The sequence below is a fragment of the Camarhynchus parvulus genome, chromosome 25 (genome assembly GCF_901933205.1).
Source record: "Camarhynchus parvulus chromosome 25, STF_HiC, whole genome shotgun sequence".
In the NCBI taxonomy this organism is placed as follows: Eukaryota; Metazoa; Chordata; class Aves; order Passeriformes; family Thraupidae; genus Camarhynchus; species Camarhynchus parvulus.
The window spans coordinates 1760919-1772152 of NC_044595.1; the positions used below are offsets into that span (position 1 = coordinate 1760919).

Sequence of the window (11234 nt, forward strand, 5' to 3'; positions counted from 1 at the left end):
GGGTTGTCCCCAATCCCTCCCATCCGAAAACTCCTCCACACTTTGGGGTTATTTCCTGGGATTTTGTATTTTTCAAATTTTAATAGAAAGAAATTCCTCCCCCCTCAGAACCCCTAAAAAAGGGGGAGCCCCCCAAAAAAGTGGAAATCCCATTTGGGGACAAAAGTGCTGCTTCAGTGCAAATTTGGGCTGATTTTGGGGTTGAATTGATGCAGATTTTGGGGAAAATTGGGGCAGATTTGGGGCTGATTTGAAGCAGATTTGGGGTTGATTTTGGGGCAGTTTCAGAGCAGATTTGGGACCCCCCCCAAAAAAAGGGGGACACCTTGTGCTGTTTCACTTTGGGGACAAAAAGGCTGATTTGGAGCACATTTTGTGTAAATTAGAGCAGATTTGGGGCAGATTCAGGGTCAATTTTGGGCTAAATTGCTGCAGAATTGGAACAAATTTGGGGCTGAATCAGGACCCCAAAAAAGAGTGGGGACCCCAAAAGGAGAACAGGGAGGACACGTTGTGCCATTCCATTCTGGGGACAAAAAGGGCAGATTTGGGACTGATTTGGTGCAAATTTGGGGCTGAGTTGATGGGAGATTTGGGGCTGATTTGGAACCCCAAAAAGACCAGGGAGGACACATTGTGCCATTCCATTTTGGGGACAAAAAGGGCAGATTTGGGACTGACTTGGAGGAAGATTTGGGGCTGAATTGATACAGATTTGAGACCCCCAAAAAAGAAAGGGGGGACACATTGTGCCATTCCATTTTGGGGACAAAAAGGGCAGATTTGGGACCCCAAAAAGAGCAGGGAGGACATATTGTGCCATTTCATTTTGGGGATAAAAGGGCAGCTTTGGGGCTGAATTGATGCAGGTTTGGGGCAGATTTGGGACTCCCAAAAAGAAAGGGGAGGACACATTGTGCCAGTCCATTTTGGGGAAAAAAAAGGGCAGATTTGGGGCTGAATTGATACAGATTTGGGGCTGATTTGGAACCCCAAAAAGAGCAGGGAGGACATATTGTGCCATTTCATTTTGGGGATAAAAGGGCAGATTTGGGGCTGAATTGATGCAGGTTTGGGGCAGATTTGGGACTCCCAAAAAGAAAGGGGATGACACATTGTGCCATTCCATTTTGAGGACAGAAAAGCAAACCCGGTGCAAATTCCGGCAGATTCGAGCCAAACCCGGCCCCGTTGCCGCCGGCGCCGTCACGTCCCCGGTGTCCCCGTCGGGGTCCCGTAGATGTCCCCGCGGCGGTGGCCGTGCACGGGCAGCTCCCTGCGCACCTGCTCCAGGTAGGCCAGGTCGATGTGGGCCAGGCAGAGCCCCGGCCCCTCGTGGCACTGAGCCACCACGGCGCCCCAGGGATCGGCCACCAGCGAGTGACCGAAGGACGCGCGGGTGGCGTTGTGGCGGCCGCACTGAGCCGCGGCCACCACGTAGCACTGGCACTCGATGGCACGGGCACGCAGCAGCACCTGGGGGACAGCGGGGACACAGAGGGGGACACTCAATGACATGGGCACGCAGCAGCACCTGGGGGACAGTGCTGTCACCGACGGGGGCATGGGCACGCAGGGGTGTCACCAAGGGGGACGTGGGGGGCACGGGCACGCAGCAGCACCTGGGGGACAGCAGGGACACTGAGGGGGACATGGGGGGCACAGGGGTGTCACCAAGGGGGACACAGGAGGCACTCGATGGCATGGGCACGCAGGGGTGTCACCAAGGGGGACACAGTGGGGCACAGGGGGCACGGGCACACAGCAGCACCTAGGGGACAGCAGTGTCACCAAGAGGGACACTCAAAGACACGGGCATGCAGCAGCACCTAGGGGACAGCAGGGTCACCAAGGGGGGCACACAGGGGGCACGGGCACGCAGCAGCACCTGTGGGACAGTGCTGTCACTGGGAAGGGACAGGGGTGCCACCCAGGGTACAGAACCAGGGCACACGGGGGACACTTGATGGCACAGGCATCCCAACCTCCCCAGAGGTGTCCCCAGCCCTCCCCGAGTGTCCCCAGGCCCCCCAGGGTGTCCCCAAGCCCCCAGGGCTGTCCCCTCACCTCCCAGTGTGCAGCTCCGGTGGGGACGGTGAAGGCCGAGGGGAAGGTCAGGATTTGGGCACCGGCCCCGCGCAGGGCCTGGGCCAGCTCCGGGAAACGCAGGTCATAGCACACGGCCAGCCCCAGCTGGGGACAGGGAGGGACATTGGGGACATTGGGACAGCCAGGGACAGCCTTGGGTATGGGGCCAGCTCTGGGAAACGCAGGGCATAGCACACGGCCAGCCCCAGCTGGGGAAGGGACAGGGTGAGGGGACACTGGGGACACCTGGGGACAGCCCTGGGGACATGCAGGGACACCCCGGGGGACACCCCTGAGCACTGTGGGGTCAGGGGTTGGGTTTAGGACTGGGGTCAGGATTAGGGCAGGGCCAGCTCTGGGTACCACAGGCTGTGACACGCGGGTTTTTTGGGAATAGCAGGGATCAGTGATGGCAGGGGACACTTGGGGACAGCAGGGGACAGGGGCAGGGCCGTACCTTGCCCACGGGGGTGTCGATGGGGGGCAGCAGCTCCTGGCCAGGGTTGGTGAAGGAGCTCTCGCACAGCGCCGGCTGCCCCGGCAGCGCCGCGTCAAACAGGTGCAGCTTGCGGTACGCGGCCACCAGAGAGCCTGGGGACAGCCACCACCACGGTTGGGGACAGCCACGGGGGGCTGGGGACAATGGGGACAGCCATGGGGGGTTGGGGACAGCCACGGAGACAATGGGGACAGCCATGGGGACTGGGGACAATGGGGACAGCCATGGGGGGTTGGGGACAGCCACAGGGGGCTGGGGACAATGGGGACAGCCATGGGGACTGGGGACAATGGGGACAGCCATGGGGGTTGGGGACAGCCACAGGGGGTTGGGGACAATGGGGACAGCCATGGGGACTGAGACAATGGGAACAGCCAGGGGTTGGGAATTGTGCAGGTATGCAGCCACCAGCATTGGGGACAGTCACCACCAGGGTTGAGGACAGTGGAGACAGCCACCACCGCAGTTGGGGACAGCCACAGCAGGGGTTGGGGACAGTGGGGACAGTGGGGACAGCCACTGGGGGGTTGGGAATGGTGCAGGTATGTGGCCACCAGCACGCCTGAGGACAGCCACCACCACACCTGGGGACAGCCACAGGGGTTGGGGACAGTGGGGACATCCAAGGGTTGGGAATGTTGGGGACACGGGGACTGGGGATCTGGGGGACACGGGGGTGGCACGGGGGTGGCACAGGGCTCAGGAAGGCCGTGTCCCACCCGAGCTGTCCAGCAGCAGGTGACAGTTGTAGATGCGGCCGGTGCTGTCCCAGTCCTGGCCACGCTCGTGGAAACCCCCGAGGGAGAGCCACACGTCACATTCCCTGGGGACAGACAGGGACATTCCCTGGAGACACACAGCAACATGGCCTGGGGACACATGGTGATGATGTTCCCTGGGGACACGCAGTGACATTCCCTAGGGACACATGGTGACACACACACAGTGACATTCCCCGGGGACACATGGTGACACTTCCTAGGGACACAACATCACTTTCCCTGGGGACACAGAGTGACATTCCCTGGAAACACAGAATGACATCTGTGTATGGGTATACGGAGTGACAGAGCCTGGGGACAGATAGTGACATCCTCTGGGTACACAGAGTGACACGTGGGGACACACGGTGACATACACACAGTGACACTCCCTAGGGACATGGAGTGACATTCCCTGAGGACACGCGGTGACACACACACACTGCCATCCCCTGGGGACACACGGTGATACACACACACAGTGACATTCCCTAGGGACACATGGCACATCCCCTGGGGACACACAGTGCCATCCCCTGGGGACACACGGTGACACACACACAGTGCCATCCCCTGGGGACACACGGTGACACACACGCAGTGACATTCCCTAGGGACACACAGTGCCGTTCCCTGGGGACACGCGGTGACACACACACAGTGACATTCCCTAGGGACACACAGTGCCGTTCCCTGGGGACACGCGGTGACACTCCCTGCTGCCACCGCCGGTGTCGGTACCTGGCCAGCTGCTGGTATCGCCGCACGGTGTCGCCGTGCAGTGGCTCTGCCAGCTCCAGGCTGTGCTGGGGACTGTCCCCGATGAAGTCGAAGCCCTCGGGCAGGAACACGGCCCGGGCCCCCGCGGCCGCCGCGCGCCGCACCAGGGCCGAGCACTGCCGCCAGTTGTGCTCCTTGTCCGCCGTGGATGTCACCTGTGCCACCGCCACCAGCCCGCCCGGGGCGCCTGGGGACACTGCGGGGCCTGGGGACGCTGCCATGGCTGCGGGGCTGCGGGGAGGGGACACCGTGAGGGACGGGGGACACCAATGGGCCTGGGGACACCGAGGGGTCTGGGGGCGCTGCCATGGCCGTGGGTCTGTGAGGAGGGGACACCGTGAGGGACTGAGAGGGACAGGGGGACACCAACAAGCCTGGCAACGCTGCCATGGCTATGGGACACTGAGGGGACCTCACAGTGACAGGAGGACATGGCCATGGGGCTGCGGGCAGGGGACACCAAGGGCACCTCGTGGGCACTGGGGTCACCCCATGGGACACCTCAAAGGGACTGGGGTCACCCAGAGGCCACCCCCTTGGGGACAGGGACACCTCCAGGTGACCCCATGGGGGGCACGGTCACTCTTGAACCCCCCAAAACACACCTGGGGTCACCCCCAGGGTCACCCTCAGCCCCCCTTGGGGTCCCCACGGGGTTTTTGGGGTCCCCCCCGTACCTGCCCGCGCTGCTGCAGCTCTGGGGGGCTCTCGAGGCTCTCGGGGGGCAGCACAGCAGGGCCCGGGGGGCCACCCTCAGCCTGGGGGGGGGACACCCCAAATTGCGGAGGGGTCACACGGCTGGGGAGGGCCTGGAACCCCCCGAAAACTGCCCCGAATATCCTCAAAGTACCCCAGGTGTGACCCCAAAGTGCCCCCTGACTCCCCCAAATGTCTTCAGCTCCCCCTATGTTGATCCCAAAGTACCTCAGCCCCCCCAAAACTGCTCCCAGACCCCCCAAAATTGTCCCAAACACCCCTTAATCTACCCCAGACCCCCCGAAACTGCCCCAACCACCCCCAAAATTGCCGCAATTTGGACCCCAAACTGCCCCAAACACCCCCAAACTCCCCAAAACTGCCCCAATTTGAACCCCAAACTACCCCCACTCCCCCAAACCGCCCTCCACCCGTCCCCAACCCCCAAACCCCCCGCACCTCCGCTCTCCCCCCACCCCAAACCCCCTTTTCCCCCCACTTTTTCCCCGTTTTCCGCCCCCATTCCCGCACATTCCCCGCCGGCGGCAGCGCGGCCAAAGTCCCCCCCTCAGGCGCTGCCCTCACCCAAGATGGCGGCGCCGCCGCCTCACCCGCACTCAAGATGGCGGCCGGAAGTGCCGGCGGCGCGAGAGCGGCGGGAACGGAAGGGGCGGAGCCGAGCGGGACAAGATGGCGGAGCCGGGGAAGGGGCGAGGGGCGGCCCCGGCGGGGAAGGGGCTGAGCGCTGAGCAGGTCCGGGGGAACCGGGAGATGGGGAGGGGTCCCCGGGGGCTGCCGGGGGGCGGAGGAGTGAGGGGAGTGCGAGGGAAAGCGGAGGGGGGGGGTGGGCCTGGGCGTGAGGGGAAAGTGGGGATGGGGGGGGGGGTCTGTGGGAGAGGGGGGATGGGGAGTGAGGGAGGGGTCCCTGATAACGGGGGGGGTCCCTGATAACGGGGAGGGGTCCCTGATAATGCAGGAGGGGTCTTTGATAACAAGGAGGAGACCCTGATAATGAGGAGGGGTCTCTGATAGTGAGGGGGGGATCCCTGATAACGGGGAGGGGAAATGAAGGGGGGAGCCCTGGGCCTGAGGGGAAGGTGGGGAATGAGGGGGGGTCCCTGATAACGGGGAGGGGTCTTTGATAACAAGGAGGAGAGCCTGATAATGGGGAGGGGTTCCTGATAATGAGGACGGGTCTCTGATAAGGGGAGGGGTCTCTGATAAGGGGAGGGGTCTCTGATAAGGGGAGGGGTCTCTGGACCCGAGGCGGGGGCGCTGCTGTGGGGTTGGGGGGTTCCCTCTCGTCCCGGGGGACTCCCCAAGCCCCCAGTGAGATTCCCCCCCCCCTTAATCCCAGGGGTTTATCCCAGTCCAATCCCATTCCCAGTTCCCCAGTCCCGGTTTATCCAATCCCAGTTTATCCCAGTTTATCCCAGTTTATCCCATTCCCAGTTCCCCAGTCCCAGTTTATCTCATTCCCAGTCCCTCACAGACTGCTCCCCGTTCCATCCCAGTCCATTCCCAGTTGCTCCCAGTCCCTCCCAGTTAACCCAGTTGCCATCCCAGTCCATCCCAGTCCCCTTTCAGTCCCATCCTAGTCAATCCCAGTCCCTCCCAGACCATTCCCAGTCCCTCCCAGTGGCTCCCAGTTAACCCAGTTCCCTTCCAGTCTCTCCCAGACCATTCCCAGTCCCATCCCAGTCCCATTCTACCCATCCCAGTCCCTCCCAGTCCCACTCCAGGCTGTCCCAGTGGCTCCCAGTTAACCCAGTTCCCTCCCAGACCATTCCCAGACTGCTCCCAGTCCCATCCCAGTCCCATTCTAGTCCATCCCAGTCCCTCCCAGTCCCATCCCAGTCCCACTCCAGCCCGTCCCAGTGGCTCCCAGTTAACCCAGTTCCCATCCCAGTCCCATCCCAGTCCCATTCTAGTCCATCCCAGTCCCTCCCAGTCTCATCCCAGTGGCTCCCAGTCAACCCAGTTCCCATCCCAGTCCCTCTCAGGCCCATCCCAGTCCCTCCCAGTCCCATCCCAGTGGCTCCCAGTTAACCCAGTTCCCATCCCAGTCTATCCCAGTCCCATCCCAGTCCCATTCTAGTCCATCCCAGTCCCTCCCAGTCCCTCCCAGTCCCATCCCAGTTAACCCAGTTCCCATCCCAGTCCCTCTCAGTCCCATCCCAGTCCCTCCCAGTTAACCCAGTTCCCATCCCAGTCCCTCCCAGTGCCCCCAGTGATCCCAGTTTGGGGCAGGTGGTGTCCCGCTTAACCGCCTGCGGCAGGACCAGCGCGGTTTGGCCTCCAAGGCGGCCGAGCTGGAGCTGGAGCTCAACGAGCACACGTGGGTCAGGGGGCTTGGGGGGTTTGGGAGCGGGCTGGGGGGTTTGGGAGCGGGACTGGGGGGTTTGGGAGCGGGCTTGGGGGTTTGGGAGCGGGCTTGGGGGGTTTGGGGTTGGGATTGGGGGGTTTGGGAGCGGGATTGGGGGGTCTGGGGTCAGGATTGGGGGATTTGGGAGCGGGATTGGGGGGTTTGGGAGGGATTTTGGGGGTTTGGGGGTTGGGATTGGGGGTTTAGGGCCAGGGGTTTGGGGTCGGGATTGGGGGGTTGGGGGGTCGGGATTTGGGGGTTTGGGGTTGGGATTGGGGGGTTTGGGGGTCGGATTGGGGGATTTGGGGTCGGGATTTGGGGATTTGGGGTCGGGATTTGGGGGTTTGGGGTCAGATTTGGGGGATTTGGGGTCGGGATTGGGGGGTTTGGGGTCAAGGGTGAGGGGTTTGGGGTCAGGATTTGGGGGATTTGGGGTTGGGATTTGGGGGGTTTGGGATTGGGGATTTGGGGTCGGGATTGGGGGGGTCTGGGGTCGGGATTTGGGGGGTTTGGGGTTGGGATTGGGGGGTTTGGGAGTGGGACTGGGGGGGTTTGGGAGCAGGATTGGGGGATTTGGGGTCAGGATTGGGGGATTGGGGGGGCTTTGGGGGGCGGGATTGGGGGTTTAGGGCCAGGGGTTTGGGGTCGGGATTGGGGATTTGGGGGCTTTGGGGACTGGATTGGGGGGATTTTGGGGTCAGGCATGAGGGGTTTGGGATCGGGACTGGGAGACTTGGGGTCCATATTGGAGGATTTTGGGTTGAGATTGGGGGGTTTGGGGTCGGGATTGGGGGTTTGGGATGGGGATTGAGGGGTTTGGGGTCAGGATTGGAGATTGGGAATGGGGGTGGGATTGGGGATTTGGGGTCGGGATTTGGGGGGGGTTTGGGGTTTGGGTGAGGATTGGGGGTTTGGGGGGGTTTGGGATGATTTGGGGGATTGGGGGTTTGGGGGGTTGAGGATTGGGGTGAGATTGGGGGAATGGGGGTCAGGATTTGGGGGGTTTGGGGTCGGGATTGGGGGTTTGGGATGGGGATTGAGGGGTTTGGGGTTGAGATTGGAGATTGGGAATGGGGGTCAGGATTTGGGGGGTTTGGGGTCGGGTTTGGGGGTTTAGAATGGGGATTTGGGATGGAGATTTGGGTGGATTTGGAATGGGGATTTGGGATCGCGATTGGGGTGGATTTCAGGTGGGGGTTTGGGGTGGATTTTGGGGGTTGGGATGGATTTGGGGTGGGGATTTGGGGTGGATTTGGGATCAGAATTGGGGTGGATTTGGGATGGGGTTTTGGGGTGCGTTTGGGACAGGTTTGGGATGGGGATTTGGGGGTGCATTTGGGGCGGATCAGGGTGTGTTTGGGGTATATTTGGGATATGTTTGGGGTGTGTTGGGGGTGTGTTTGGGACGCTGACCCCGCTGCCCCAGGCTGGTGATTGAGACGCTGCGGGAGGTGGATCCCACCCGGAAGTGTTTCCGCATGGTCGGGGGGGTGCTGGTGGAGAGGACGGTCAAGGAGGTGCTGCCCGCCCTGGAGAGCAACAGGGAGCAGGTCTGTGACCCCAAAAACACCCTGGGGTCCCGTAAAAACCCAATGGGATGGCCATAAACCCGTTGGGGTCGTGTAAAAACCCAATGGGATAGCCCCAAACCCACTGGGATCCCATAAAAACCCAATGGGATAGCCCCAAACCCACTGGGATCCTGTAAAAATTCATTGGGATAGCCCCAAACCCACTGGGGTCCCATAAAAACCCATTGGGATAGTCCTAAACCCACTGGGGTTCTGTAAAAATCCACTGGGATAGCCCTAAGCCCACTGGGGTCCCATAAAAACCCATTGGGATAGTCCTAAACCCACTGGGGTCCCATAAAAACCCATTGGGATAGTCCTAAACCCACTGGGGTTCTGTAAAAATCCACTGGGATAGCCCTAAGCCCACTGGGATCCCATAAAAATCCAATGGGATGGCCATAAACCCACTGGGGTCCCATAAAAACCCACTGGGGAGCCCAAAATTCCACTGGGATCCCATAAAAATCCAATGGGGTCCCGTAAAAACCCAATGGGATAGCCCCAAACCCACTGGGATCCCATAAAAATCCAATGGGATAGCCCCAAATCCACTGGGATCCCATAAAAATCCAATGGGGTCCCATAAAAACCCAATGGGATAGCCCCAAACCCACTGGGATCCCATAAAAATCCAATGGGGTCCCGTAAAAACCCAATGGGATAGCCCCAAACCCACTGGGATCCCATAAAAATCCAATGGGGAGCCCCAAAATCCCACTGGGATCCCATAAAATCCTAACAGGTTATGCCAAAATCCAATGGAATGTCCCCAAAGCTACTGGGATGCCATAGAATTCCAACAGGCGATCCCAAAATTCACTGGAATCCCATAAATGTCCATTGGGGAGTCCAAAAAAATCTCCCGGGACCACCCCAAAAAAACTCTCTGGACCTTTTTCCTTTTTCCCCCCTTTTTTTTTTTTTTTCTCTCCTTTTTCCCCCTTTTCCCCTATTCTACAATTTTCCCGTTCCCCCAAATCTCCACCTTCCCCCCCCCACATCACAATTTTCCTGGGTTTTCCCCCAGATCTCCACTCTAACCAAGTCTCTCTCTTTTCCCCCTTTTCCCCCATTTCCCATTTTCCCTTTTCCCCATTTTCCCCCCTATTTCCTAATTCTACAATTTTCCCCGTTTTCCCCCAAATCTCCAAGGTGCTTGAGTCTCTCTCTTCCCCCCCTTCCCACATTTCCCATATTTCCAATTTTTCCTGGGTTTTCCCCCAGATCTCCACTCTAACCAAGTTTCTCTCTTTTCCCCCCTTTCCCCCATTTCCCCAATTCCCATATTTCCAATTTTTCCCATTTTCCCCAGACTCCTCTTTTCCCTCTTTCTTTCTCCCCAATAATCTCCATTTTCCCCATTCCCCGCTGATCTCCATTTAAGTCTTTCTCTTTTCCCCCATTTCCCCCAATTTCCCCATTTTCCCCTTTTTCCCCCCAAATCTCCAAGGTGCTTGAGTCTCTCTCTTTCCCCCCCTTCCCCACATTTCCCATATTTCCAATTTTTCCTGGGTTTTCCCCCCAGATCTCCACTCTAACCAAGTCTCTCTCTTTTCTCCCTTTTCCCCCATTTCCCCTATTTCCTAATTTTACCATTTTCCTTGTTTTTCCCCCCAAATCTCCAAGGTGCTTGAGTCTCTCTCTTTCCCCCCCTTTCCCATTTCCCCATTTCCCCCCAATTCCCAAGGTTTTCCCATTCCCCCCCTTTCCCCTTTCCCGTTTTATTTCCCCCAGATCCCCACTCTGAGTTTCTCTCTTTTCCCCCAATTCCCAATTTTCCCCATTTTCCCCCCAGATCTCCACTCTAACCAAGTCTCTCTCTTTCTTTTTCCCCTTTTCCCCCATTTCCCCCAATTCCCAATTTTCCCATTTTCCCCTTTTTTCTCCCAAATCTCCAAGCTGATTGATTCTTTCTCTTTTCCCCCATTTCCCCCAATTCCCAATTTTCCCATTTTCCCCCAAATCTCCAAGGTGCTTGAGTCTCTCTTTTTCCCCCCCTTTCCCACATTTCCCATATTTCCAATTTTTCCTGGGTTTTCCCCCAGATCCCCACTCTAACCAAGTCTCTCTCTTTTCCCCCTTTTCCCCCATTTCCCCCAATTCCCAATTTTCCCATTTTCCCCTTTTTTCTCCCAAACCTCCAAGCTGATTGATTCTTTCTCTTTTCCCCCATTTCCCCCAATTCCCACTTTTCCCATTTTCCCCGTTTTTGCCCCCAGATCTCCAAGCTGATCGAGGCTCTGGCTCAGCAGCTGCAGGCCAAGGGCCGGGAGCTCTCCGAGTTTCGGGAACGCCACAACATCCGCCTGGTGGGGGAGGACGACCCCAAATCCGCCCCCAGGGACGGCCCCGAGGGGGGCAAGGGGGGTCCCGGGGGGGTCTTGGTGTCCTGACCCCCCCCAAAAAAAATTCCCAGAGGGATTTGGGGGCGTTTCGGGGGGGTTTGGGTAATAAACGGGAGTTTGGGACAA

The 11234-nt window shown here is 59.2% G+C and overlaps 2 protein-coding genes across 2 annotated transcripts; one reads left to right on the forward strand and one right to left on the reverse strand.

Moving 5' to 3' along the window:
- Positions 1 to 59: 59 nt before the first annotated feature.
- Positions 60 to 4988, reverse strand: NIT1 (nitrilase 1). Its single transcript, XM_030965350.1, has 6 exons — positions 4806 to 4988; positions 4090 to 4359; positions 3307 to 3410; positions 2546 to 2679; positions 2068 to 2193; positions 60 to 1476 (listed from the first exon to the last, which is right to left on the reverse strand). The coding sequence occupies exons 2-6, from the start codon at positions 4347 to 4349 to the stop codon at positions 1207 to 1209; spliced, it is 894 nt and encodes a 297-aa protein (XP_030821210.1). The 5' UTR covers positions 4350 to 4359; positions 4806 to 4988; the 3' UTR covers positions 60 to 1206.
- A 526-nt stretch (positions 4989 to 5514) lies between these two features.
- Positions 5515 to 11234, forward strand: PFDN2 (prefoldin subunit 2). Its single transcript, XM_030965386.1, is given in 5 exon segments — positions 5515 to 5577; positions 7075 to 7084; positions 7087 to 7162; positions 8616 to 8739; positions 10983 to 11234. Coding segments are annotated over 5 exon segments (447 nt in total). The 3' UTR covers positions 11157 to 11234.